The sequence below is a fragment of the Larimichthys crocea genome, chromosome X (assembly GCF_000972845.2).
Source record: "Larimichthys crocea isolate SSNF chromosome X, L_crocea_2.0, whole genome shotgun sequence".
Lineage (NCBI taxonomy): Eukaryota > Metazoa > Chordata > Actinopteri > Sciaenidae > Larimichthys > Larimichthys crocea.
Genome location: NC_040020.1, coordinates 37,464,325 through 37,489,447, shown reverse-complemented (window position 1 = coordinate 37,489,447; position 25,123 = coordinate 37,464,325). Strand labels below are relative to the sequence as shown.

Here is a 25,123-nt window from a genome sequence, read left to right as displayed (position 1 = left end):
CAGGGAGCATCTCTCCTGATTAATTTAATAAACAGTGTCAGCAACAAGAGGCAAAAGAAAAACAGGCTGTGAGAAATCATTTTCTTTTTTATTAAAAACAGTATTGCTAGTTACATAAGTCATTCATAAATGAGAATGTGCAACTTTTAAGAGCCAAGGCAAAGAGATTATGGTGTTGTCCAGAATCAGATTTTTCCATTAGTGTTCCAGTATCTGATGAATGTGTCGGAGGATTTTACTTAGCTAACTTCACTTTTTTTTTTTTTTTTTTTTTTTGCATTTAATTAAGACATTAACTGAATGTTTTCAATCAAAACATAAAGACTGATTGCATATGCGTTCACCCAGAGCACCCAAAACAATTAAACCCAAATCAATATAAAAAAAAAAAAAGTAATACATAAAACCATTAAAATTAACAAATATTCTCTTGTATATATAGTTTAAATGTGCTTTTATTTTTTCTCCACTTTGTCTAATAGCAGATTCTGGTCTATGCCTCCTTACACAGATTTTCTAACAAACTCTTGCTCTCCTCTATTCTCCTCTTTTAATCAGTCTGCTTCTGAAGGCAACTTGTTACTGTGAGAAAACGAGGCATCCTGTCAGGTTTTCGATTGGCATGGAAAACAAAGAAAGAAAAAGGGGAAAAAAAGAAAAAGAAAAACACACATAATACCCCCTAGTGCTTCTTTTAATCATCCACTCAGTAAGTATCTACATCTCACTCGGCACTAAGAATATGCGTTATTCTAGAGTACAAGCGCTGTACTTAAGAAAGGCGGGCAAAAACAGACAATGCTGTGTCATCTTGGTAGCCTTAAAGACAGATCGGCTATGGGTAGCAGTAAATTACACAGAACTCAAGAGTTTTATACCTCATAAAAAAAACAAAAAAACAATCCCAATGACAAGAATAAACTCTTAACATACATACAAGTTCACATATTCCATTATCTTGCAGAATAGAAAACTGCTGAGTTCCATATACAGTATTCCCAACTAGTTACCTGCTGAGAAACAAAGACACCTTGATTGGTTATCCCGTCATGTTGGACAAACTTTCAGAACTATCCTGAGTGAGCGAGGCACTCCAGTTAGCCCACACAGATGCTCTTGTATGTACACATTCATAAGATTACAGAGCTGCAGATAAAAGGAAATGCACCCACTGAATCCTGTGATATCTCCCAAGAATTACAGAGTTAAGGGCCTGACATTTAACAGAAACATCACTTTATGAACATAGGACAGGCTATATTGTCTATTCCAATGAGAGGGAAAGTAAGGTCTCTCTCTATTTCTGTCTGGAGGAACATCCATACTAAGAGCCCCCACTTTAATATCTATGGATCACAATCAAATACAGAAAATGCAGCATCCCCATGCATCTTGGCGGTGGACTTTCACCGACACAAACTGAACACAAAACACAAAGCGGATGATCGTTTTCAGTGTGGCTGCTGTAAAAAGTTAGTGTGTGTGTGTGTGTGTGAAGTTCTTGCATTCAGTATTGGCAGTCGCAGCAATAGCAGTGTCATTTGGCACATGTGCGTCACTGTGGTACGGAGCAAAAAGCAAGAAAGAGAAACAACTACTACCAAAAAAGCAGAAGCTTTACACATATCTGATTAGATCATTTAACATCGGTTCTTAGTGGTAACAAATATCTTTTTTTCGTTGTTGTTGTAGTGTTTAACTATCAGAGAGAGAGAAAAAAACAACATTCCCTCGATTTCTTCAAAACATCAAAACATAGTGTTATAGCCATTTATGGAAAATTTCACCAAAAAGTGTTCTGTTCTGATCCGCGCAGGTCGTCCTAATTAGTTTAATTAGTCTATGCTCCAACCTCCGAGACAGAAAGGTTCTCGGATGAAGCCACAGTCTCTGCTGTTTCGTCGCGGAGAGAGGATTAGTGTTGTCCAGGCAAGTCGTAGTGTTGGCGGCCGCGGTATCTCATCGAGTAGTTAGTGTTTTTTGGAGTTCAGGGACCCGCGGAGCACAAAGTGGTCATAGTGTCTCGTCCGTTTGTCCACAGGGAGCGCAGATCCACGTCAGTTTTTCCGTGTGGTTTCAATAGCTTGTCCGCTGCAAATGGAGGAATGTAACAAAGAGAAAAAGAAAGAGAAGAGAAGAGAAGCTGCAAGAGAGTGTAGAGAGAGACAGAAGAGTTGAGTGTTAAGGATGGAGTTTAGTCCCATCCGTAGCTGTAGTGGTCCCCCATTGTCAGTTCAGCAAGGGCAGTAGGTGGGAGGAGGCTGTCGTCTTGTGATGCACACAATCAGTTTTTCTGCAAGAGAAGAGGCACAAGTGTGGGAATAGATCATGTGGAGCAGCTAATGTGAGGCGTTCATGCCCGGGGTGGGAAGAATTCATATTCACAGCGGTGGCTTTTAAAATAAAATATACACTACGCATGATAGTGGCTGCTGGCAACAAAGTCACCACATGTTAGACAACAAAAAATATATACAAACTGTGCAGAGAGAAAAAAATAAAATCACATCACAGGAGAAACAAAAACATTGCTGAGAATCCCTTTCACCAGCAGGGGAAGCAACAACAGTCCAAATACAGTACAATGGAAGCTCTTTGACGACACTGGTCACTGTCAAACACACAAAGTCACAGTTCTCTATTACACAACTAAGATATTAGGCCATGCAGTGAGTTGAGAGGAGCAGCCGGTGGGACACACATACCATGCGCTGACATGCAGTGTGACAGTGGGTGTAGCCTAACCATCGTAAGAATCCGTTAGAGGCAAAGAGGCCTGCCTCTCCCCATACATCCCTCCCTGAGAGAGAGAGAGAGAGAGAGACACACACAAAGAGAGTGTAGGAGTGTGTGATAGATACAAAGAGGGAGAGAGAGAGAGACCAAAGGAGACGTACAGAGAGACAAGACATCACGAGGTAAATGAGAAGGTTAAAGTGTGAGAATCCAAACAGGAGAATGTGAGGAGACACAAAACATGGAAAAAAAGAATAGCAAAAGAGATAGAGGAAAAGAGTGGAGGAAAATAAGGACACCAGACGAGAAAAGAAAGACGGGTTACCAAAGTTAGTTTAGTGTTAGGTCACGTTTCAGGGGGAAAAAAAACAAGAACACTGGTGAGAATCTATGTGCAAGACTTTAATGAGACGTGCGTCAACATGCTGTCTGTGGGCGTGTGTGAGAGCATGTCCGTTCACACGCTAACATTTTTAGCAGGAGGTGAAGATGTCGGCCTGTGTATCATCCTGAAATCTGGAGTGTGGGGCACATGATTAACCATGATTAATTTATTTTTACAGCTTCCATCCTTTTTAGCTTTGTAGCCATGACGTGCAGCATCCAACCCAGAAACACATCATTCAGCTTTGTGACGGGCGCCGGCTCTGCTCTGACATCGAGATATGATGCAGAGGTAAACTGCATCAGAGCGTCATGAGATAAACACAAAGTAAAATCCTGCAAAGGGTATCCGGGTGTAAGGAACTGAAGTCTACCGATATGTAGGAAGCGTGTAGTAAGGTTTATATTAGGAGTCAGGAATTAACTCTCACTACTAAAGTGCAGTCATGCAGGGTCGTGTGTTTGTGTGTGTGTGTGAGAGAGCATGTGACCTGTGTTTACCTGTACTGCATCTTTGTCAGCAGGTTCGAGTGTGTTATCCAGAGTGTTCCTCCTCCCTCTCTGGTCCAGTGTGGAGTAGGCGTCTGAAGAGGAGAGATGTGTTAGACCCGTGTGCCTGTTTGTGTGTGTGTGTTTGTTTGTAACGTGAGAATCTCACTAAAAAACGACTCATTGATAAGTTTCATCTGTTACACATGCCAATAATCACAGCCTATTGTAATACTGGCCAATTTTGTGTGTGTGTGTGTGTGTGTGTGTGTGTGTGTGTGTGTGTGTGTGTGTGTGTGTGTTTTGCCACACTTGCCTGGTCCCAAGTCATTCAGTGGAATCATTTCCCGGTCTCCTTTGCCACCTGTGTATTAAAGACAGAAACAAAGAGCATCTGTGTGAACTGTCGAATGTTATTGTTCTCTCAGAGAGGACATGTTAACAGTCCCACCATCTCCGGCCAAAGATAGAACAGTGTGTAGGTGTTCGAGTGTTTCGTAAGAGTGTTTCAAGTGTCAGACATGAGCCAGCTAGTATTTGGAGATATATTACTTAATTATTTTGGGCTGTGAGATGGGCGGAGTTTAAAATCTTTTAAAAAAAAAAAATCAGTACCCAAGATCTTTTGTACATATTAAAATAATCATAAACAGAGTGGTAAACCTTTAAACGGCCTTGCACAGCAAGGCTGGGACAAACATGTTAGAATTAATTGCAACTCCCACTTAAATTCTCCACAGTCTGCAGCCTACAACTTATCAGTACACAGAACCAGGCTGGAAGGAGTGCTCGTTCTCTGATACGCTGCCACAGTTAAGCCTGCAGAATTTGGAGCAGAGCTCTGTGGAGCTTAAGTGAAATAAGAGACTTGTGTTACTTAGAAACACTGGAATTAGAGCGTTTGAATGGCGTGCATAAAAATCTGCTTCCAGTGAACGCTCCATATTTGAAATAAATCGCTCTTTGGAGCACTGGGCAGCCAGGTATAGATGAATTTGTGATGGAATAAAGGAACAAAACATACCTTTGAATATGGAATAAAACAGTAAAAAAAGTTTTAATTCAGTCTAAAGATACACATCTGACAAACAGTCGAACATTTATCCACAGTTTTTGCCTTTTTGTGTGTTTTATATCAACAAAATATTATACTAATACGCTAATAATGCTTCCGTACAAACAATGTTTGAACTGGACGGGAAATTTAAAATCAGGACACACTCAAGACTCTTTCACCAGTTAAACTCAGAGACTGGTGGCCTTGCAAAACAGCAAACTTTACATGCACATGTTTCCCTTTCGCTTCCTGACCTTTGTCTATGAGCGGCAGAGTGCTGTCCTCATATCCTCCGTTGGCTCTGGTGTTGCTGGGAGGGTTTAGGTTGACCATGAAGTCCGTCTTCTTCCAGCCGTCCTTCTCCAAAGTGCGCCGCAGCTCCTTGTAGCCCCACACTGTCTGCAGCACCAGGCCGGCCCCACGCACCTCCCGATCAGAACGGTTACTGCGAATCCCAGAGAGGTCGGATTTAGGAATTAAAAACAGGCCGCAAAACTCACAGATACAGACAGAAAATTATCGCTAAGAAGTCCTCCATCCACCCTTACCCATCCTTGTTAATGAGCACCAGCCTCTCAATCCCCTGTGAGGCCCTGAGGGTCTTGGCTGCTTCCAGGCTTGAGCCCAGCACCTCATGGAGTGTGCTCAGTACCGAGACCACCGTCTCTTCCGACAGCGCTCGTACTGGCTGACTCTGACCGCCGCCAGGCAGGTCAGCCACCAGGTGAGGGACCGCATGTTTACCTGAGAACAAGTACAGGAAGAGTGTTAAAAATCAAAAAGGCACTACTTCTACAAGGTTAAAACTGGATTTTTTAATTGAGTTGGACAGAACTCACCTAGTAGATCTCTGTTGCGTGCGTCAATGGCCAGGTTGCGGAGAGCTCCGGACATGGCTCGGACCACACGGTCGTTGCCGTGGGCTAGCAGCTCTGTCATCATGGGTAAACCCTTCTCCTTGCGCAGCAAGGCACGGATGTATCTCCCATACTGAACAGACACATGTTTGTTTCCCATTACATCAGTCTGCACAACTTGTTTGGCTACAAACAAACCTTTGGATTGTCATTTTCCAAGTGATTTCACTTTACAAGCATCTACTGTCAAATATATTCATAAAATAGAAGACATGCAAACATAAGACATACGACAGACAAACTGTTATACATTGTCTTGTCCATGTGCAGAGAAACCTTCATTATTACACTGTGTTTATATTGGAAGACATTATGTCTGGACATTAAGTAACATCTTAGTCCATTCCTAAAGCTGCCTCAGATATGATTTATCTTACAGGCTCTGTTTGGTCCTGTAGTGTGCTGTAAAGAGCTTTGTTCTCCCGACTACTGTGTTTACTCAGAGCAGGGAGAGTCACGGCTGTGAAATGCAATCAGAGCAACGACGGATAGCGGCTCTTACAGTCCAACGTCCAGCGCACAGGTTTTGAACGGCTCCGGCCGAGGCTTCCAGCACAGTGGGGTTCTTGGACTCCTTTAACAGGGAGGTGTAGATGCGGACCACCTCGGGCTGGTACAACAGCTCATAACCTAACAGGAAAGAAGAAGAGAGCGGGGAAGGAGGAGGAGGAGGAGGGGGGGTGTGGAGGAGCAAGTAGGGGCAGCAGCAGGAGTTATGTAAGAAGGGTTAAGAAAGACAAATGCATTTCCTTTTCTACAGCTCATCTTTATTATGCAAGACATACAGCAGGTAGGAAGTGTCAACTGAGCTCGTAGTTACCTTTAGCAGGTGTGGTCCTCTTTGGAATGTCTATCATGTCTGCAGCTGCATCCTCCTCATCTTTCCTACCTGGAATCAAACGTAAACATCACAGTCTTAGAAACAGACAGACAATCTAAATATGACAGATCTGTTTTAGAGAATTAGTTCTAGTGTGACTACGCTGTTCTAGTTTGGTTAGACATGTGCTGCGACCGTAAACTGAGATGCATGTTAGGTTATGTCCGCTACAGCGAGAGGAAGGCGTGCGTGTTAGTACTGTAACAGTTACATCGACCGGCTGACTGCTCTACAACTAATGCCACAACAAAGATGACAACAGGCAGCAGAAGCAAAGTGCAGTCATACACAGGTAAAGAGCTTACCTTTGGAAAACCACTCATCTGTAGCCCAGCTCGAAAAACAGGAGAGAGGGGAGGAGAAGGAGAAGAAGAGGAGGAGGAGGGAGAAGAAGGGATGGAGAGGGAGAAGAGTGTGACAGAACAGGAGGAAGGAGAGAGCATTTACAGTAAGTAAGAGGAAAGCAGCCATAACTGAGCCACCCAGTTAACGCCTGCTTACATCCCAACAGCACCGCTGCCACCACACAGCAATCAGCAATGTGACATGCCAAGTATGAAGGCCGGATAAAGCTAACCAAAAAAGGACACAGCAGCTCATGTAAATCATTTGATACATACATCATAACTGTGAAAGTAACACCTGAAAATTATAAATACAGAAAAGCATTCACCTGACTTTCCTTTAAAAAACAGATTTTTTTTTTGCGTGTACAGTCGAGGTGTTTATGAGGTGATGACACAAAGAAAAATGGCACGGAGCAGAGATGGTGACTGACTTATTGGTGTGAATGTTGACAGATGATCAATATCACCACAAAATGGTTTTACAGTAACAACGGCAGAGGCACAACACAGTAGTAGGGAGGTGTGTGGTTGAGAAAAAACAATCGATACTCTCAGTGAAACACAAACAGAGAGCAGCAGGAGAGAGATGAGCTCTCTCGCAGTTGGGGAAATTGTTAACATTCCTGCTAGTGGCTTTGTTTGTGCAAGTGCGTGTGTGTGTGTGTGTGTGTGTGTGTGTGTGTGCGTGTGTGCCGTATTAGCCCAGTGAGACACTGCTCTCAACAGTGACATCACCATGTATGTTCCTCCCTCTGACTGAACAAACCTACAGTGCACGTCTCGCTCTGACACCGACCTTTGCTCTTGCGGGAGCTGAAGCATCCGCCCTTCTGGCTGGAGGGGGCGGGGCCCTGGTTGATGGGCGCGGCCTCCTGGTAGCGCTCACAGCCAGGGATTTCACGGTGCACCTGATAGGACAGGTTCCTCAGCAGACACACGCTGTTCTCTATCAACTGTGCAAAGATGGAGGGAAAACAATGGGGTGGAGGAAGGGAAGATGAGAAGAAAGGTGAAGCTGGCCTGCCAAGTTTCTCTCTGTTAAGTACACCACATCACGTTCACGTAGTGCAACAAACACCCTGTTGTTTAATTATTTAACTACATTTGCTCCACTGGTTTAACATTGCACTTCCCAGAACTGAATCACACCTTCTGTGAAAGGTTATCAGTTTATACACAGCAACAAAATGGACTGTTCAAAAATAAAAACAAAGAGGAATGTCATGTTTGAGATAGTATAAGAATAATAGAAAAGGAAAATAGAGACAGTCAAGTCGTTAAAATAATAAATAAAGAATTGCACAAAAGGCTAGAGTTTACTATATTCAGATATACAGTAGGTGGATCGAGTTTCCTGCCATTGGCTGCTTGTCACAGCTTTTATACGTTTAGAGGAAATGTTTGTTTTTGTGCATTCCACAATGGTGGCTGATTTAGCAAAACAACATTTCTGTATGTAGTATTTTGTTATGATGATATCATTAATGTGAATTTTAATATGCTTCAAGATTACAAACAACTGGAGAATTTTCAAAGAGGGAAAAAAAAATCTACATTTCTGGATTTGGACTTGAGTCAATCATGCAAGGTTTTCCAAGTTTTGGGTCATGTCACAAGCATAAAATTTGGTGAAGGATGTATGTGTGTATGATTTACTGGGAAATAAGAAAGGAACCGCTGAAGCACCTCTGTTAGGATTCAGAGAATCTGAACAGCTCAGATCATGGCTGCTGCTGAAATAATCGCAGGTCATTCCACTCAGTTAGGAACCTTTCTAAGCAAAAAGGACTATTGAACGAAAAATGCTGTTTTGGTCCGTTCTCCACGCGACTTCAAACCCCACTAGGAGTGTTTCAGCGTTTTGCCCACCAGGCTTTGTTAACTTGCTCAGATTTGGTCATTTTTCTATGGGTTATGTACTTCTAAACAGTTAAATATGCTACTTAGTTCAAGTGTTTCCCTTTTGGCTGTTGTCGCAGCAGCTCGAGCTGCTCTGTGCAGATCAACATGTGCAGCTCACAACATCCGTCAAAAAAATAAATAAAACATCACTCAAGGACATATCAGCAGCTCCCCCTCCCTTTCCCTCTTTAGACAGACTAACCCTTGAATGTCAAATAAATCAGAGCTACGCTTACCTTATTGTCCACGTCTTTACAGTCAATCTGGGACTGGACGATGTACATGAGCGAATCGACCAATCCTGTGCACTCCCTCAGCTTCCTCCTCGCCTCGCTTCGCTCTGAACTCACATTTCTTTAGACGAGAGGAAAGTTGAGAAGAGGAGAAACGAGAATGTGAAACAAAACCAGGATTAGCAGTGTGAATGCTTGGAGAAACAGAAGAGGCATTTAAGAGGTTAAAGGGGGAAGGAAAGAGTCAATTTTAGCAACTACAAAAGGATTCCAACACACAATGCGTGAACACACACACCCCAAGACTTGTTTGAATGAAACTGCTGTTAAATCTACTGGTTTACAAAGAGAGTACAGTTTGGAGAGATCAAGTTACAGCTCCGGACCAATTTCTTTCTCTGACTCAGTCCTACTTAAAGACCTAACAGGCTTGAGTGCATGGACGGAAACATGCAAACTGAGATCCAGCTCTTCATTCATTGATGTAGAAGGCACGTAAAGAAAAGAACACGAGGGAGAAAAACTGTGGAATGATATTCAGCCTTGGTCTTTTGTGGTGGTTTGTTTTTCCTAGTGACAGACACGCCCTCTCACACAATACAAGGACACATTCTCTTCCACAGCAGGGGGCACCCATTTCACTTCACTGCATAGTTTATTGCACAAAGTTTATTTATATGCTGCATTGGGCAAACATTTAGTTTGTAAAATGCGGACTGAATCAAATCAGGGCTGTAGCACAGGAAAAGCTTTAAATCTGCTGTGAAGCTACATCACGAGAGGGAGTGCTGTTATGTTCAATATCAGCACAGCTGTGATTCGGTTGTAGCCACAGGGCTGCGGGTCGAGGAAGGTGGATGCACTGTCTTCAACACCAATCAGAAAGCAAGAAACCGAGTAGATACTCTGGTAACAGCCAAAGAAACTCCTAACATAGTCAGCCAGGCCATAGTTTGAGCCATCCAGCACTTATTTTAATTCATTCCTAATGTCGCGTTGGACTAATTTAACACTGGTAGCAGGTGAGTTGTTGAGCTGAATTGACAAGAAGACTGTCAGACTGTTTTATTGACACTTAAGGAATTAAAATAGCGTATTTCTTCAAGGACGTTTGGTGTAATATTTCCCGGGGAGTGCAGGGAGCTTTGGTTTAATTTAAACATTTTTTCACCATTGCAGACACACTAGGTAACTGTTAAGTATAATAAGGTTGCCAGACGTTGACTGCTGTGTTCATCTTTGTGGTGCAAAGTTTGTTATAGACACAAGATGTTGAATTGTTGTATAATATTTATTCAATTCTGGCGCTAGGTGTGGTCACTGGCAGTAAATCTTTAGTGTGAACATAAAGAGAGTGAAACAAAAAGTGATGATTAACCTGCTTTTTTACCACGGCTGGGCACGTTAAAATGAGTGCTCACTTTTACTGACATGATGGCTCTAGGGATGGTTGTCAGCTGGTCAGTTCACCACAAAAAACAAAAACAAATGAGATTTATTCAAACCTTTTACCACTGGCTGTCTTACTGCTAACCAGATTTACACTTTTTTAAAATTACATATAAAGATACTGTTGGTCAAGGTTCAATATAATACCAAATCATTTCACCAGCATCTGTAACAAATAACAAACTATATTTTAAATGACAGTGCACATATCTTATGTACTCAAGAGATACTGTCCAGACCATTTCTGCAAATTCCAAACATAAAGTCTTTCTCTCTCACACACACACACACACTTTACTAATGAATTCACTGTAATTAACCGTGTGGTCAAGGGGAATGCATAGATAACAGAGCAGCAGGCTAGAACATACTGTTTACACTGAATGTGTCAATGCCCCACTGTCCTCTGCTCGCCCCCTCCCTGTCAGCTCTGAAATTCCCGTCTTCACCCTCTCCTGATCTCACAGAGTTGCTGTGAGGCCGGACTTTGGTCTGATGTTTTCCATAAATTACTGACATTTAACCCAAAGATCTTTTAATGAGGCCCTTATAAAAAATTGAATAAGATATCCTGCTGACAGTGATGAGAGTTTCTGACGTGCACAATAAACCATATGTGTCAATCGTGACAGACTTTTGAATATGACGGTGCAGTAACTCGTTCACATGAACGAGTAGCCTCTTTCCTCGCTCTTCATCGAGACCTCTGCGTGTTTTCCATTCTCTTCTGCTCCGTTAACTCGTCATTGCTCACTTCCCCCGTCACACTCCCCACTGCTCTGTCAGTCTGTTGAGCTGGAATAATTCCATTTCTCTCTGTTGCCTACATGAACCCTACCCTCCTTCACACCACCATATATCCCTTCCTTCCATACCTCAGGCAGCCTGCTGTGTTGGTGAGGGCTGTCTCCCACTCAAGATGTCTGGGCTTGCAGTTCTCCTCCCCTCCTCCCGCCCCGTTGCTCCCTCGCTCCCAGCCCGAATGGGGCACAATCACCTCGTCGGAGAGGGCGTGCAGCGCGTGGTCCACAATCTCCATTTTCACAGAGTCGTGGGACGACAGGTTCCACAGCGTCCCTGTGGAAAAAAATATGCAGAAATGTCACGTTCATTTCCACTCGTGCCAGACTTTGCTTTGTCCAATTTCATTCAACCAGGAGTTCAACCAGCGAGTCCAGAAGCACAATATCTTACACTGTTTAAATCATGTGCCTCTAACCTGTGATGGTGTCAGTGAGGTCCTGGTCGTGAGTCTTCCTCAGCAGCCTGGTTAGAGCCGGCACTCCATCACAGTTCTTGATGGCAATCTTGTTGTCTGGATCTTTGCCATACGAGATGTTCTTCAGCGCCCCACAGGCTGCGTAGTGAACCTGGAACAAAGACATAATGACAGCTTATTGAGCCGTTAACCATGATGGAGTATCACTTAAAGAGAGCACCGATCCCACGTACATGGATTTATCGTTAGAGCAGAAAACAGTGGCGTGCCCTTCTAACTGTTAGATCGTACTACGCAAATTACACAGGCCTTGGCACTGCTACTCATGCAAGTAATTGTCTGTAATTAATGGTAAATTAGTTGGCTACATTTCAAACATATTTCACTATAAAGCAGTAGTACACCAGTATCCCATAATCAATGTCTCTCTTCACTTATTGTATTAAATTGTGGAGAATGTTTTTTTGATACTCTAATCTCTCAAATTTTATATCTCCTCGGTCTTTCACACTCACACTCACACACACACACACACACACTGTGTGGACCTTTTTTGGAATCACTTAAAAGCGTTAAGAGGATGCAGTCGCCGTTTGACCCATTTCTCCAGCCAGCAAGTCATCCGACACACACCAGACTTCAAACTTGTCATTGGCCGCGGAGCATGAAATGTGAAATTAAGATGCTTCTCTGCCTCAAGAGTGGAATGCATGATGTGGTTTGTCTGGTAGTGCCCGTATAAACATCAGCAAAAACTTTGCCACAGCTCACCCTAAATGAAAGGGAATCATAGAAAAACCGCAGAATGTTTTTGGCCGAAACCATATTTAGCATACATGTTGACCTGCAGGATTTGAGGAGAAGTCGAATACGTAATGCTTATTTCTATTTCCCTTTCAGCCGGTATTAGTGGGGAGTTTTAAGTTCACCTTGTGTCGGGCCAGTGAGCTGTCTTGGTATTACATAACAAATACACTACATCCCTTAAAGCCTCGCTTTTACCCCACCTAGTTCAATCATAACACATTCCTAATAAAGTCAAGAACGAGCAGAAAGCTGTGGAGAAAATCAGCAAACCGACCTCTTTGTTTGGGTTGTCGAGCATAGACACGAGAGCTGGGATGCCTTTCAGACGACGCACGTCAGACTTCACCTGGAAAGCAAAAAGACGTTGATGGATGGGGAGGGGGTTAAGTTTTTTTTAACAATCCAGTAATTCAAACATCAATCAGTTAAATCAGTTTTGAAGGACCCTGGAAAAATCCTTCAACTGCAATCAACACTAAGAGCTTTGTGCTACTTTTTCTTATTCACAGTAAAATTGAGAAAACTCTAAATAATCTCTTTGCCATTCACAAGTTGAATGTCGCTATCTAATTTCCTGCACGATCGCTTGAATATCTGGCATGTCAGAAATTCTGGTCCTGCAATTCAAGAAGTTCCATGGTTCCAAATTCAAACATGGCTGCTGTCGAACTGTGGTCAGCCTGTTTCAATATTATTATTGGAATTTTACATGTTTTGGCTAAAACTCTTGAGAATGCTGCGATATAAAACGTGCAGAACAGAAAGCATATTGTCTGCATCTTCATGCCATCTGTGTCTCCAAATTTTTATTTTTTTTTCTTGCTCATAGTAGAATGGCACAGAGTAACATTTTGTAAACACTGTTGCAGTTGTCACTCAGTGTCAGCCGCACTGAGGCTGCTCGGTTGGTCTGTACAGTGCGAGCATAAAGAGTCCAGTGCAGTGTGAGCTAACACAGTGTACCAGATCAATAAAAACACAGCGCTGTCTGCCAAGTTTCACACAGACCTCCTCGCTGCGTGACCCTGTTCTTTTGTAAAGCTTCGCTATACTTTTAAGTGCTTTTTGTGGTGCATCGCCACAAACAACCAGTAATGCTGACCGTGGCGCAAGTCCAAACTTGCTATTAAAACGTTGATCAATGAGCAAAATCAAAGAACGTCTTTCTAAACAAATTCGCAGTTCTACATTTGGAGCCAGCACCAATTAAAAACAAACTCCATGTCCAACATTGAGAAAAAAGGTGCCTCCACTATCTACACCCAGAAATTAAGTTTTCTACCTTTTTTAATTAAGTTTTCTACCTACCTTCTTTCCTTATCTTTCTCTTACTGTGGTAGAATTATAACTTTGTCTGTATTCTATCATCCTTCCCTCAGTCATATGACTAATCATCCTCAGTCCTGAGAGAAAGTCAGTTTGACCTCACTCTTTAACTAATTGCTTTTAATTAAAGTCTATTCTGCTCCAAGTTACACTGGATACAAGGCTTTCTACCATCTCTTACTTTGTCATTCTTATAGGTGAGATGCTGCAGGTACGCAGCTGCGTTGCTCCTGACGGGGTCCAGCCTGTAATTGAGCATGGCGATGACCTCTGGCAGCTCCGGTTGACGCCAGCCACCAGGGCCGATGGGCGGTTTCCTTAGGGTGCTGTCCAACGATGCCATGCTACCTCTTTCGCCCGTGGCCAGCGGTGCTCCTCCCCAATAGTACATGTCGCCTGGACCGCTCATGTCACCGTCCAAGGTGCCCTCGTAACTCCTGAAGAAGGGAGGAGAGAGAGAACATATGAGCACATATGTCAAACATAAACATGACTCAAAGATGACACCATATACACGGCACTCACACTTGAACATCTGGGCATTGCTCATTCCTAAAAACACAGATGGGTCACTACAAAAACACACAACTTACCCAGTCCTGCGTGGGGGCCCATGGGGGAATGCATGGTGGTTGCGGGGTACAGTGCTGTAGTGCATTGGGTGTCCCATGCCATAGTCGGGCTCATCGTAACCGATGCTGCGCTGATCATCTTCCAGACCGTACGGGTCTGGGACAAATCTCTGCATGGACGACAGCTCCATGGCACTTCCCATACGCCCAACCTGGACAAAGACAGGCCCCAAAATGATACAAGCTACAAGCCAACATGCTTTAAACTTTTCCTATGCCGTGTATGCAATGTGAAATCCTGATCCTGGAAGCACAGATTCATTGATAAAATGAAAAGATTAAATCCTACCAAAAGGAAAGCATCAAGCATCAATCAAAGCAAGAGACACGGTGATTGTTGAACATACCTGTGGCTGAGCAGCATAGGGGTCCAGCTGGTTCCTGCTGTGGGCTCTGTAGCTTGGATCCAGAGTTCTGTAACCGTCTGGATGGACCGGTCTGGTGAGGCAAGAGAGAGTTAGGTTGAGAGTGAGAACCACAAGATAAATCTCTGCCTGACTGGCTTGAATCCTAGATCTGCAGAGCTGACGAACCTGTAGCGATCATCCATGCGAGCACCCCTGTTAAGGCTTGCATAGGTCTCAGATGGGGGTCCAGTGCGGTAGTCGTCGTAGCCTCCCGGAGGTCCGTAGTGGTAGTTGCGCGGCACGGTGTGAGTGGGGTAGTCCATGGGGACGCCAGGTGCGGGCCCCTGCCTGTAAACCATGGGGGCAGGGTAGCCCCCCATACCTGTCACTGAACCCCCACCATCCAGGGAAAGTGTGTCTGACACGGAGGGGATGACCGTGCGAGTGGTGGTGGTCTTTACTACTTTTTTAACCTTAAAAAGCAAAAAAGAGGAGACAAGATTCAACCGTTAACATTTGCCCTTTTATTATTTGTCCAGATACAATTTAAACAGAGAAAATGTTCTTCTGTAGTCATTTCATGCTGTGAAATGTGAGTTATTTTCCATCGGCTCATGTTACCGTGGTTTCTGTGCGCCGCGTGGTCCCATCTTCGCTGGTCTCCACAGAGACAACAGGTGGTGCCTCCTGGGGGTCCTCCACCGTGTACGTCTCCTGCATCACATGACCAGGCTCCATCCTGAACTGCACGCACACACATTGCAGAACATAAACTCAATGCGTGGGATATCGTTAACCTCGTGAAATTTCAAAAAAAGCGAGAGGCGCTTACGTGATGTGACCCGTTGATGTAACCCTCGTTCAGTGTCAGCCTCTCTATGTCTGCATCACAAGGAATGCGGCCGTTCTGCAGCGAGGAAGAAACAACACGTGAGGGGATCCAACACACACACAGCACTGAAAACCTTTCCAGCCATCCAGAGTCACAAGCTACTCCTATAGAGTACTGACCAATCCAAAAAAAAAAAAAAAAAGTGAAAGCAACCGTCGTCAACTTTCATTTGAATTTTATAGGCACCCAGCTTCATCTGGTGAAGCTCAGGCACTTCACGTTGCATTGCAGCTGAAAGCAGTGCTGTGTTTCTTTTCTTTTGTGTCACAGCGACAACTGCAAACATAAAAAGTGAAAGCCAGTGACAGCCTGGGCGCTCTGGTTTATAGTTCGCAGGGCCTAAAGACAAAATAAAGTTTCCATGGACTAATGACACATGAAGTCCATCATACATATTAACACAATCATGCGTGCACCACTAAACAGAAACAATGCTGGACAGAACACAATCATCCAACCAACTTATGAATGAACTGCGATGCCGGAATGAATGGATAATTGGTGAGTTATGAATGGATAATGATCCACAGACAGACAATTAAAGAGTGAGTGGACACCACCAGCATTGCCTGCTCGAGAGTGGGAATGGGTGTGGTGCACTTCTCTTTGCAGCCACAGGTGGAGCTCTGTGTACCTCCACTACTATGGGGCACTGAGGGGCACCACCATGGGGGGAGGAATTGCTCAGCAGTGATTCAGACTTGTCTCGTGCTGACAGATGTGTCGTATTTTCAAATTTAAAACAGAAACAACTTGGTGAAAGCTGCAACGAAATAATACTCAGCGACCCATTAAAGTTCTGCTCCTCCCAGATCAAATAAACGAGACAAATGAACACGCCGTTTGGTCCAGACAAGTCAGAGAAAATAGTAGAAAGTGGCAGGCAGATGTGAGCGTGTGGGAACCTGTCCGTAAAAAACTGAGGTGGTGTTGCACTGCCTGGGAGAGTGGCAGAGGCATGCTGAAGCCTTTGGGCTATGTAAACACATACAACAGAGATAAGAAGCAGCACAGGCTACATTTTTATCCTGCTCTCGCTTCTCCACCTTATCAGCCGCTAGAATTACCTGGGACTGGGACTACATGCAAGAGTGGCAAATAAGAAGAGGGAAAGTGATCGAACGGGATAGCTTGGTTGTTTAGGAGTGTGCGTTTCAAAAGGTTGCCTCGGGGCCAAAAGTGTGTGTGCCGGTTTATTCACGCAAGCCAATTACCGAACGTGTCAATAAGGAAGTGAAAGAATGAGTGGGCACGGGGGTGGGTGTGTGTGTGCTCCTGCAAGTGTGTCTGTGAGGTAAACTCAGCATGAAGTCACTCTACAGTCTCTTAACCAGGTAAATGACTCAGGCGTGATGCAGAGGGTGTGTAAGCAAATGGCAGAACACACTTTATGTAAGAGGCACACTCAGTAATTAAATTTTTTACAGAGGATTCACAGCTGTTGAAACAGTTTATGGACTTTGCCCATTGAAAAAGCAGCTGAGGGGCGTGTTCTTTATACAAGCCATAAATACAACCAATGATTCAGACAGCTAGACAAACTCTTGATGAAGTCCTAATATCATAAAGATCACTAAATGTCAAGCAAGACATCTCCTCGCATGCAAACTCATGGACAAGTCAAGACAAACATGATGGGTTAACGCTGTCGTTAAGGTTCATTGGTGGAGGGATCTGATGATGATGATGATGATGATAATGATGACGATGACATGGACGGTTGCTCAGGAACCGATGGATGGAAAAAATGCGTGAACAAAACCTGTGAGGAGCAACAGAGGGTGTAAATTACCTCCTCGGGCAGAGCCTATGTTGTAAAGTGCTTCAATTGACTTCCAAAGATTCAAGAGCACTTTCAGCCCAGTCTGATTAAAACCCACCGAGAAGGCATTTAACCCCTCAAGGTTTGGTTTAGGTTCTGCTGTTGTCCATCCAGCCAGTCCACGCAGATGGGATGAGGGTGACCATAGAGGTGAACTTGCTCGGATCATGGGTGAATCCAAGGATATATACGATGGGGAAAGCACGTGATGGTGGGTGAAAAGGGGAGGTGGAGCAGGGGGAGGCGATGGTGGGGGGTTTGTTCCGTGTTACCTGCATGTTGGGGAGGGGGCGGGGCAAGGTGCCGGCACACGACCTCCGCTCCTCCTCCAGAGCTCGGCTCAGCATCTCAAACTGCCTCTCCTGCTCCCGCACCGAGGCCAGCAGGGAGGCCGTACTCGCACACTGCTCCATTCACACGCTGAGAGCAGAGCACAGGACAGGACAGGACAGGACAGGGTCAACACCAGAGAGCAGGAGAGACTCACCCAACACCGGGATTTAATCAAAGAGCAGACACACAGCGAGGCTGAGTCACCCAAGTATACAGATACACAGACAGAGAGGCCCCCGGAGCCGCGCACATCTAGGAATACACTCACTGAAGTGCTAATGAAGTTGATATTTAGAGGTTAAAAAAGCAGCAGGAGCTGACGCAGAAAGGCGAAGCAAGGGAAGATAAATGAGGGGAGAGCTGGGGAGATAAAGAAGCAGGTACAGAAAGAGACGTGAGGACGGACAGAACAAGAGCGAGAAACACAGCGAGGACGAACAGCATGGGCATTAAAGAAAGAGCTCACTGCTGGAGAATTCATCTCCAAAAGTGATTATTCAATCCAAATGCAAGGTGGGATCAGCATCAGCAGAGCAGCGATGGAAGAAGAAGAAGTAGTTGTCACTTTTTTTCAGCGCGTTTCTTCACCTTCAGCTATGCAGTGTTAAAAATAGGAAGAAAGTGAGATACATGACGAAAGACAATTACAGCGTGTTTTGGGCTGCGGCGTGTGGTGCTTGTTAGCACTTCTCCTTTCCAAGGATGCAGAGAAAGTGAGGACGGGAAAGGGAAACGAGCACATGTGAGAGCAGAGAGGAGTTATCAAGAGACAGCATCACACCATGTCATGTTACACCACATTTAAAAAGCCAGAGGTGTTTTGAATTGAGGAGGTGTGCTCTCCACAGCAAGGGGGGGGGCTCACTTACTGTATTCTGAAAATTAGAGTATGGACGGCTTTTTGCACGCACGCCATGCACAATTTACTGAAATGAGAGATTAAATTTCTTTAAAGCGTGACAACTATTATTTCTACAAACTGAAAGCAATAAATTGGGTCACAAAAAAAAAAAATCCTGCAAACTGGAGCTGGTCATTTGTTTTATTATGTGGACGGCGATCCAGAGCGAGTGAGTGCCATCACGGCATCAACTAGATAAAAAATATTACAACAAATCAAAACAAGCAGTGAAGGGGAACAACTTCTTGACACTGATGTTAAAGAAAACTAATCCTTATTCTGTAGGTCTGTGCCCCTTCACTAAAAAATTTAGAGTCAGTGCTTTATTATTTAAAAAGGAACACCAAGTTTACGAATCAAAACAATGGTGATATCGGCCAATAAAAAAACTGCAATTCACTTTCGAATGCATCAGATATGATCTGAAACATTTCACTCTGCTCACTGACGCATGTTTTCAAAGGCTGACTGAACGGGTGTGCTCCTCCATATGAACTTTTACTTTCCCACCACGGCCAGTTTAATGATTATTCAAACGTAAAGGGAGTGCTTGACACCACAAATGTCAAGGGAACGCAACACACTATTGCGTAGAACATGCATATTAAAAGAAGTAACTGAGATAAAAGTGCAGAGATGAAAGAGCCTTTTTTTTTATCATTTCATCATTTTTTGGGGGGGATTTTTGAAAAATAACAGATGACCTAAGCCTAAATTACAGAAGCATGATAAGTTAACAACACTGCAGCCCAAATTAAGACAATGACAAAGTGCTTTTTGTCAGACTGGCGAGGGAGGAATGAGGAATCCGGGGCAGATCACTTCATCGGTATCTGTCTAATAACTGGATGACATGAGCGTGGCTCATCTCCAAACCAGGGCAAAAACCATTTTCTACTTCAAAGTTCACTGACTCATGTAGATCAAATCTGCTCTCCGTCTGCGCGCACAAGACCGACCGGGCGAACAAAGAGTCCTGTATTAAGTCTCAATGTGCACGGAGGGCAAGCGCGAGCGCGAACATCTGTGTGAGGGGAGAGTGATTGTATATGTGGGTCAGAGACTAAATAAAGGTGGCAAGCCTGTGTGTGTGTGTGTGTGAGAGACGCCGTTATATCCCTGAACACTCAAACAGAGCAAGTTTTGGTCAAGTTAAAGCTACCTCTTTTCTTTCACAAAAAAAAAAAAAAAAAAAAACAACAACATACATTTGTGTAAAGAAACACAAAAACACACACGCACCACCATTGTCATACATTCCACAGTGAGACTTAGCATGTCATATCCTGTCTCAGCTGGTGGAAGCTGTCCTAATAAGGGAGCCCTTCACTCTTTCATTGTGCTGCCCTCGTTCTCGTACGTCTCTCACACCAGCAGCTTTTTCTTCCCTTCGATCCTGGAAAGAGAGAGCGGGCGCCGCTGCTTCCTCTGACCCAATCAGGATGTCCGACCGCAGACCGACAAAGTGCTTCTTTAGTGGATAGTGCTCACAAATTGAACGATGGCTTGAAATGATCTCAAGCGGGTGTATGGAAGATGCATTAAAAGCATGACTTCGCTCGACAATGACACAGAAAGACAAACGGGTAATCTGTCATAAACCTAAAAGCTGCAGTCAAGCTTTACATTAGGGGAGCAAGATTTCAGCTCGGCAGTGGAGCATGGACAGCGTACATCAGATAGGTCGACATGCCACAGTCTGGGTTGTTCTTTGTGGCTCTGTCAAAACCGTCGTCAATTTTTTTTGGAGAGAGCGTGGAAGGAAGGCGGCGTCCTGTGCCTCTGTGCAACAGACAGACGGACCCACACAACCCCTACAGCTATGCGAGTCCCACCGCTGACATTCTTGTGGTGGGGAGCAGTTGCTTGTGAGAGAGTTTTAAATGGCTTTAGCCACTTAAAGCCAAAGCAATAGTCATTAATCTACTGTAAGGCCATTAGCAGCCGGGCTAAATCGTATCTTGCTAATGGGATAGCCCTGGAATTACACTAAGCTGAGCCACTTACCGGCATGAGCCGCGTGCACACACACACCATCGGTGTCCGCGACTCTGTGAAAACTTTGTCGAGGACTCACCACTCGCAGCCAGTTTGTTGGTCTTTCACCCAGCGCCCGCTGAGCATTGTGTACGGCAGTGTGTTCCCTCATTTTCATATGCTATCGCTGCTATTTCAGCAACTTAGTCACTGGTGGTTGTGGCAGGCTGACATGCTCTATGTTCCAGTCCACACACACACACACACACACACACACACACACACACACACAGTTGAGGTGAAGCTATGGTAAAATGCTGTTGTGGCTTGGCCAAGTGCACCGCTGACTCAGCCTCATTTGAATGGTCACACAGAGATTTGGCCTGTGTGTGTGTGTGTGTGTGTGTGTGTGTGTGTGTGTTAGCCTTGGACCACATCCAACTACTACCGCCTTTGCCATCCTGATTTGAAACCATGACCTCCCCCTCTCTGTCCCTCTCCCATGTGGCCTACAGTGTGGTAGCTGCAGAGAGTGTGCACATGCACACACGCCCACCCACACTCAACAGTCCACACAGAGTTTTCAGGGGACCTCTGAAAGGCCAGCTGTCTAATCTACAGGACGCCAACATACTATTCTTAGTGAGGAAGGAAACGTGCAGGCAACTGTAACTCCAAAAAAAAAAAAAAAGAGCCAAAAGTCAGAGCAGTCACCTAAACCGAGCTTGGAGATATTTGGATAGAATTTTGTTTTGTGGATATGATCAAGGTGTTTGCTCATTGGAGCATCATGATAAAGCTTCAGTGTCGTCTTGTCTGGGTCTTAAATGCAGCGTTACAGTTAGGTGATCAAATTTAGGAAGCGAGCAATAAACGCCTCTAACTTCTTGGCTATCATACGCACATTATAAATGTATTTCTCCCCAGGCGTAATATCATTCACCTCTGGTTTTAGGTGAAATGTTGCAGCAAATAAGGGCCGCGGCTGATCATTTCCTTTCCCTATCAGTCTGTACTTTATTTCTCAGATCAGACATTTAGTCAAAGAAATGAGAGAAAACTTCCCGAAGCCCACAGCGACTCTTTGAACTGTCTGTTTTGTCCAAGAGTCGCATTTAAAAAGATCAAATGATGGGTATTATTCCTACTTCACTTAAATGACTTATCGATTATCAAATTGTTGTTGGTTGCTTTTCTGTCAATTGACCAATCCTCTAATGATTTCACTGTGTGGAATGAATAATGAATGTCACTCCCTGCTTGGCCATTAAACCCTGTTAGTAATGAGTTTGACCTCAGTAACAAAATCCTCCATGGGCAGTGTTTTACCAAAAGAGCAGGCAACAAACGCCTATAGTTAACTACCATTAATACTGTTATATTTATATTGGTACAAGTCAAACAAGATCAGACAATGCGGTTGAAATTAACGTCTTGTATTTTGTCATATCCGTGCCTCGTGTATCACAACACGGCAGACGTGAGCAAAGCTTATCTAAAATCTGTTCATAAGCGTTAATGTTTGATCACACAGTCCACTCAAAGTCAACACATATTACTGTATCATCACCTAGCAGCAGGACAATGTTTGATTTAGTCGGTGTGGGCCAATTGTACATGTCAGGAAGTAATAAGATCCCAATGAGAACAAAGAAATCCAGTAAAATACGTGAAATGTTTCAAAACATGACAAATAATTATCGTTCATGTGTGGAAAAAACGGTCAGACAAACTAAAAGGCAGCATTCAGCGATGGGTGACTTGCAATCAGCGTGGCCGACACTTAACGAGAGAGCTGGTTAAACTGTTCCAGCGTGACCATAAAAGTGCAAAGTGACACTCCAACCTTTCTAAGAAGTTAACCACCAGCTCTGAGGGAGGGTACTGTGCCACAGAAATCTGTGCACTTTGATTTATTCATTTTTACTCTGTGTGTACTATCACACACACACACCTCACACGTCCTCCCCTGCGTGCTCGGCCGTTCAAATAAAAACACAGCGTGCAGGTGTAACCGTTGGAAGCAGAGGGAGGAAGAGAGATAAACGGAGAGAGAGAGATAAAGAGAGAAGGGGAGGCAGACAGGGAGGAGGAGGAGGAGCAAATATAAAGAAAACCCCAACTTCTGTGTGTCAGAGGGACACACCCGTGGTGTACTCTGAAAGCCCGTCATTACCGAGACTCACAAATGATAGCCCTGGTTAAAACAACTGGCTGAGCAGCAAGACTTTTGCCTCCACAGACAACATGGCTAGGGACAAATTCTAGGCAACAAATGAAACGTCCAACTCGTGATTTTTTTTTTTTAAACATTTGAACAGAAGAAGAGCAAACAGCATGTCCAAACTCGCTCACAATCTTTCCCCCATCTCTGTTTCAGCAGGTCAAAACAGACATGCCCGCGGGGCGTTGAGAGAAAATATGACAGGCATGTTTGTGTCGTATTGAAACTCACCAATCAGCTGACCATATCAGCTCCAATTCATCTGTGCACAAGCTGTCAGACACGTCTCAGGTTGGTCTAGACGTTGATTTGTAATACAGAAACCACACGCAAACTGAAAGTGTGATCCCCTACAGCAGGTTTAACCCACTCCCTGCTCCATTCACACTGTAAGTCGAGAAGGTGTCAGTGTTCAGAGCCTCTTGCACTAAAAGGGACTGAATAATGAAGCAACAAACATGCCTGCCACCTTACCACACCCCACACATCCAGACCCACACAACAGGTTCTTGCTTTTTGTCCCCAGCCGCTCCACCACCACCACCACCAGCAGCAGCAGCCCCTCTCTGTGTCTCTACCTGGCGGACCACATCAAAAGACAGCTGCTGAAACATTAAACAATGTGTACTTCAACACAGAACTAGAAAAAATATAACAATAAACACACACACAGTATGAGCTTAGTCACCTGGAAAGCACCCACGCAGCTACAGCGTCCGCAGGCAGTGGGCGTCTCAGGTACATAATAGTAAATTGATAAGTAAGCCGAGACTGGACTTTGACTCCTCACTTGCGGGCTGTGACGCGGCGGGCTGGCCGGTCACTTCCGTGTACTCTCACCTGAATACCCCCCCCCAACCTAGGTGGAGGAAAGGTGGCGGAAAAAGTGTGCTAAAATGCCGCAAAATCTCCGCTGTTTAGAGGCAAAGCCTCAGCGTGTGTTGTTATAACAGCCACCCACAAACCAGACCACTCGTGTAATAAATGCTACGTACGCTAGTTAACGCCACATTAGACAGGTCGTTTATATTGCGGCTGTCTTTGTATCAACTGGTTTGTTAGTACACGCGTGAGTTTAGTTCAACTTTCCCCCCAAAGTCTCACTCTGCGTGAGTTATTCATCAAAAGCTAACGAGGGCGATACACCGCTGCTAGCTCTGCTAGCTCGTGCTAGCTCGCCCGCTAACGCCGCTAAGTTCGCCGAATTAAAAAGCTCGCGCCTCTTCCCGCCAAACAACAAACCCCAACCGGCAGGCACCGAGCACAAAACAACAACAACAACAACAACAAAACAAAGGCAGGCCGTTACCGATGGTGGAGACTGTTAGGCTTGTTTTTCAAAGTCCATAAGTGTTTGCGAGGTGGATTCAGGCCTAGCCTGGCTGAGTAGTAGTAGCGCTGCTGCTGCTGCTGCTGCTGCTGCTGCTGCGGGGCTGACACGATCCAAAGCTCGACCAGCAGGCTCGGAGGAGACGAGGTGAGATGAGATGAGACAACAAAAACACGTCGGCGTGCTCGCACGAATGCCTTACAGCCGAACAAGTACACGGTCCACAGCGGGGAGAGACAGAGAGCACTCACAGTGAAGACGGAGAGAAAACACCCACCTATGCAGTTTCCTCTCTTCTTCCTTGCCCTGGCTTGTTGTTCACTTGTCTCTGCTCTTCCTCTCCGCTGGGGGGAGGAGGTGGGGACGAGCAGACTGGGAGACAGAGAGGGGGGGGGGCTATGCATACAGGCACTGTACAGGCTGTTTCATAAGTAATATTGATTTTTTTTTCTTGAATGGATATTTGATTAAAAACTATGATAAATCGTTACGTTGATTTACCTTCCTCCACTATAAAGAGAAACATTTTCTCATTTCAGGGTTTATAGTATAATTCATCAAGCATATTCCCCCTCATACACGTTCAGTATTATCTCGTATTTTGTCACGTTTCAGCCCTCAAACTCTATCCTCCTCTAGATATCCTCTGTAATGAAACAGTTCGCATATCGCCCTCATGTGGTCATGGACCTGTTATTACAGAGCAGAATAACAGACAAAAGAGTGACAGCAGCACCACACACACAAATAAGAAAAAAATAAGCTAAAGAATAAAATACAAAACTTTCTAAATTTTAGGTAAAAGAAAGAACAGTATAGAAATACAAAATATATTAAAATATCATCTGTAATCATGTGTAAGTTCAAAATTATTTAATGCCCTTTAAAAATGGAAATGCTGAATTTTATTTTGAATGAA

The 25,123-nt window shown here is 44.4% G+C and overlaps 1 protein-coding gene across 7 annotated transcripts; it reads right to left on the bottom strand.

Annotated features, from left to right (window-relative positions):
- Positions 1-243: 243 nt before the first annotated feature.
- On the bottom strand, positions 244-24,594 carry ctnnd1 (catenin (cadherin-associated protein), delta 1). Of its 7 annotated transcripts, none has more exons than XM_019273880.2 (23): positions 24,482-24,584; positions 17,712-17,859; positions 15,558-15,632; positions 15,347-15,469; positions 14,912-15,198; positions 14,726-14,816; positions 14,340-14,530; positions 13,928-14,183; positions 12,695-12,766; positions 11,614-11,764; positions 11,270-11,471; positions 8,949-9,066; positions 7,607-7,763; positions 6,769-6,786; positions 6,404-6,472; positions 6,086-6,213; positions 5,506-5,656; positions 5,215-5,410; positions 4,921-5,111; positions 3,926-3,973; positions 3,622-3,704; positions 2,746-2,800; positions 244-2,293 (listed from the first exon to the last, which is right to left on the bottom strand). In XM_019273880.2, exons 2-23 carry the CDS (start codon positions 17,850-17,852, stop codon positions 2,235-2,237), a joined length of 2,862 nt encoding a protein of 953 aa, XP_019129425.1. In that variant the 5' UTR covers positions 17,853-17,859; positions 24,482-24,584; the 3' UTR covers positions 244-2,234. The 7 variants fall into 7 exon arrangements, with proteins under 7 accessions (XP_019129425.1, XP_019129426.1, XP_019129430.1 ...); XM_019273881.2 differs by lacking the exon at positions 24,482-24,584 and adding an exon at positions 24,184-24,475; XM_019273883.2 differs by having other exon boundaries at positions 245-2,293; positions 2,706-2,800.
- Between the last annotated feature and the right edge of the window lie 529 nt (positions 24,595-25,123).

What these genes read in the sequence shown, in the direction of transcription:
- ctnnd1 (XM_019273880.2), bottom strand. Translation starts at nt 17,852, where the DNA reads ATGGAGCAGTGTGCGAGTACGGCCTCCCTGCTGGCCTCGGTGCGGGAG. An exon ending in TCGACAACCCAAACAAAGAG is followed by an intron (nt 11,765 to 12,694) that starts GTCGGTTTGCTG and finishes TCTTTGTTCCAG; the next exon opens with GTTCACTACGCAGCCTGTGG. An exon ending in TCTAACGGATTCTTACGATG is followed by an intron (nt 2,294 to 2,745) that starts GTTAGGCTACAC and finishes CTTCTCTTGCAG; the next exon opens with AAAAACTGATTGTGTGCATC.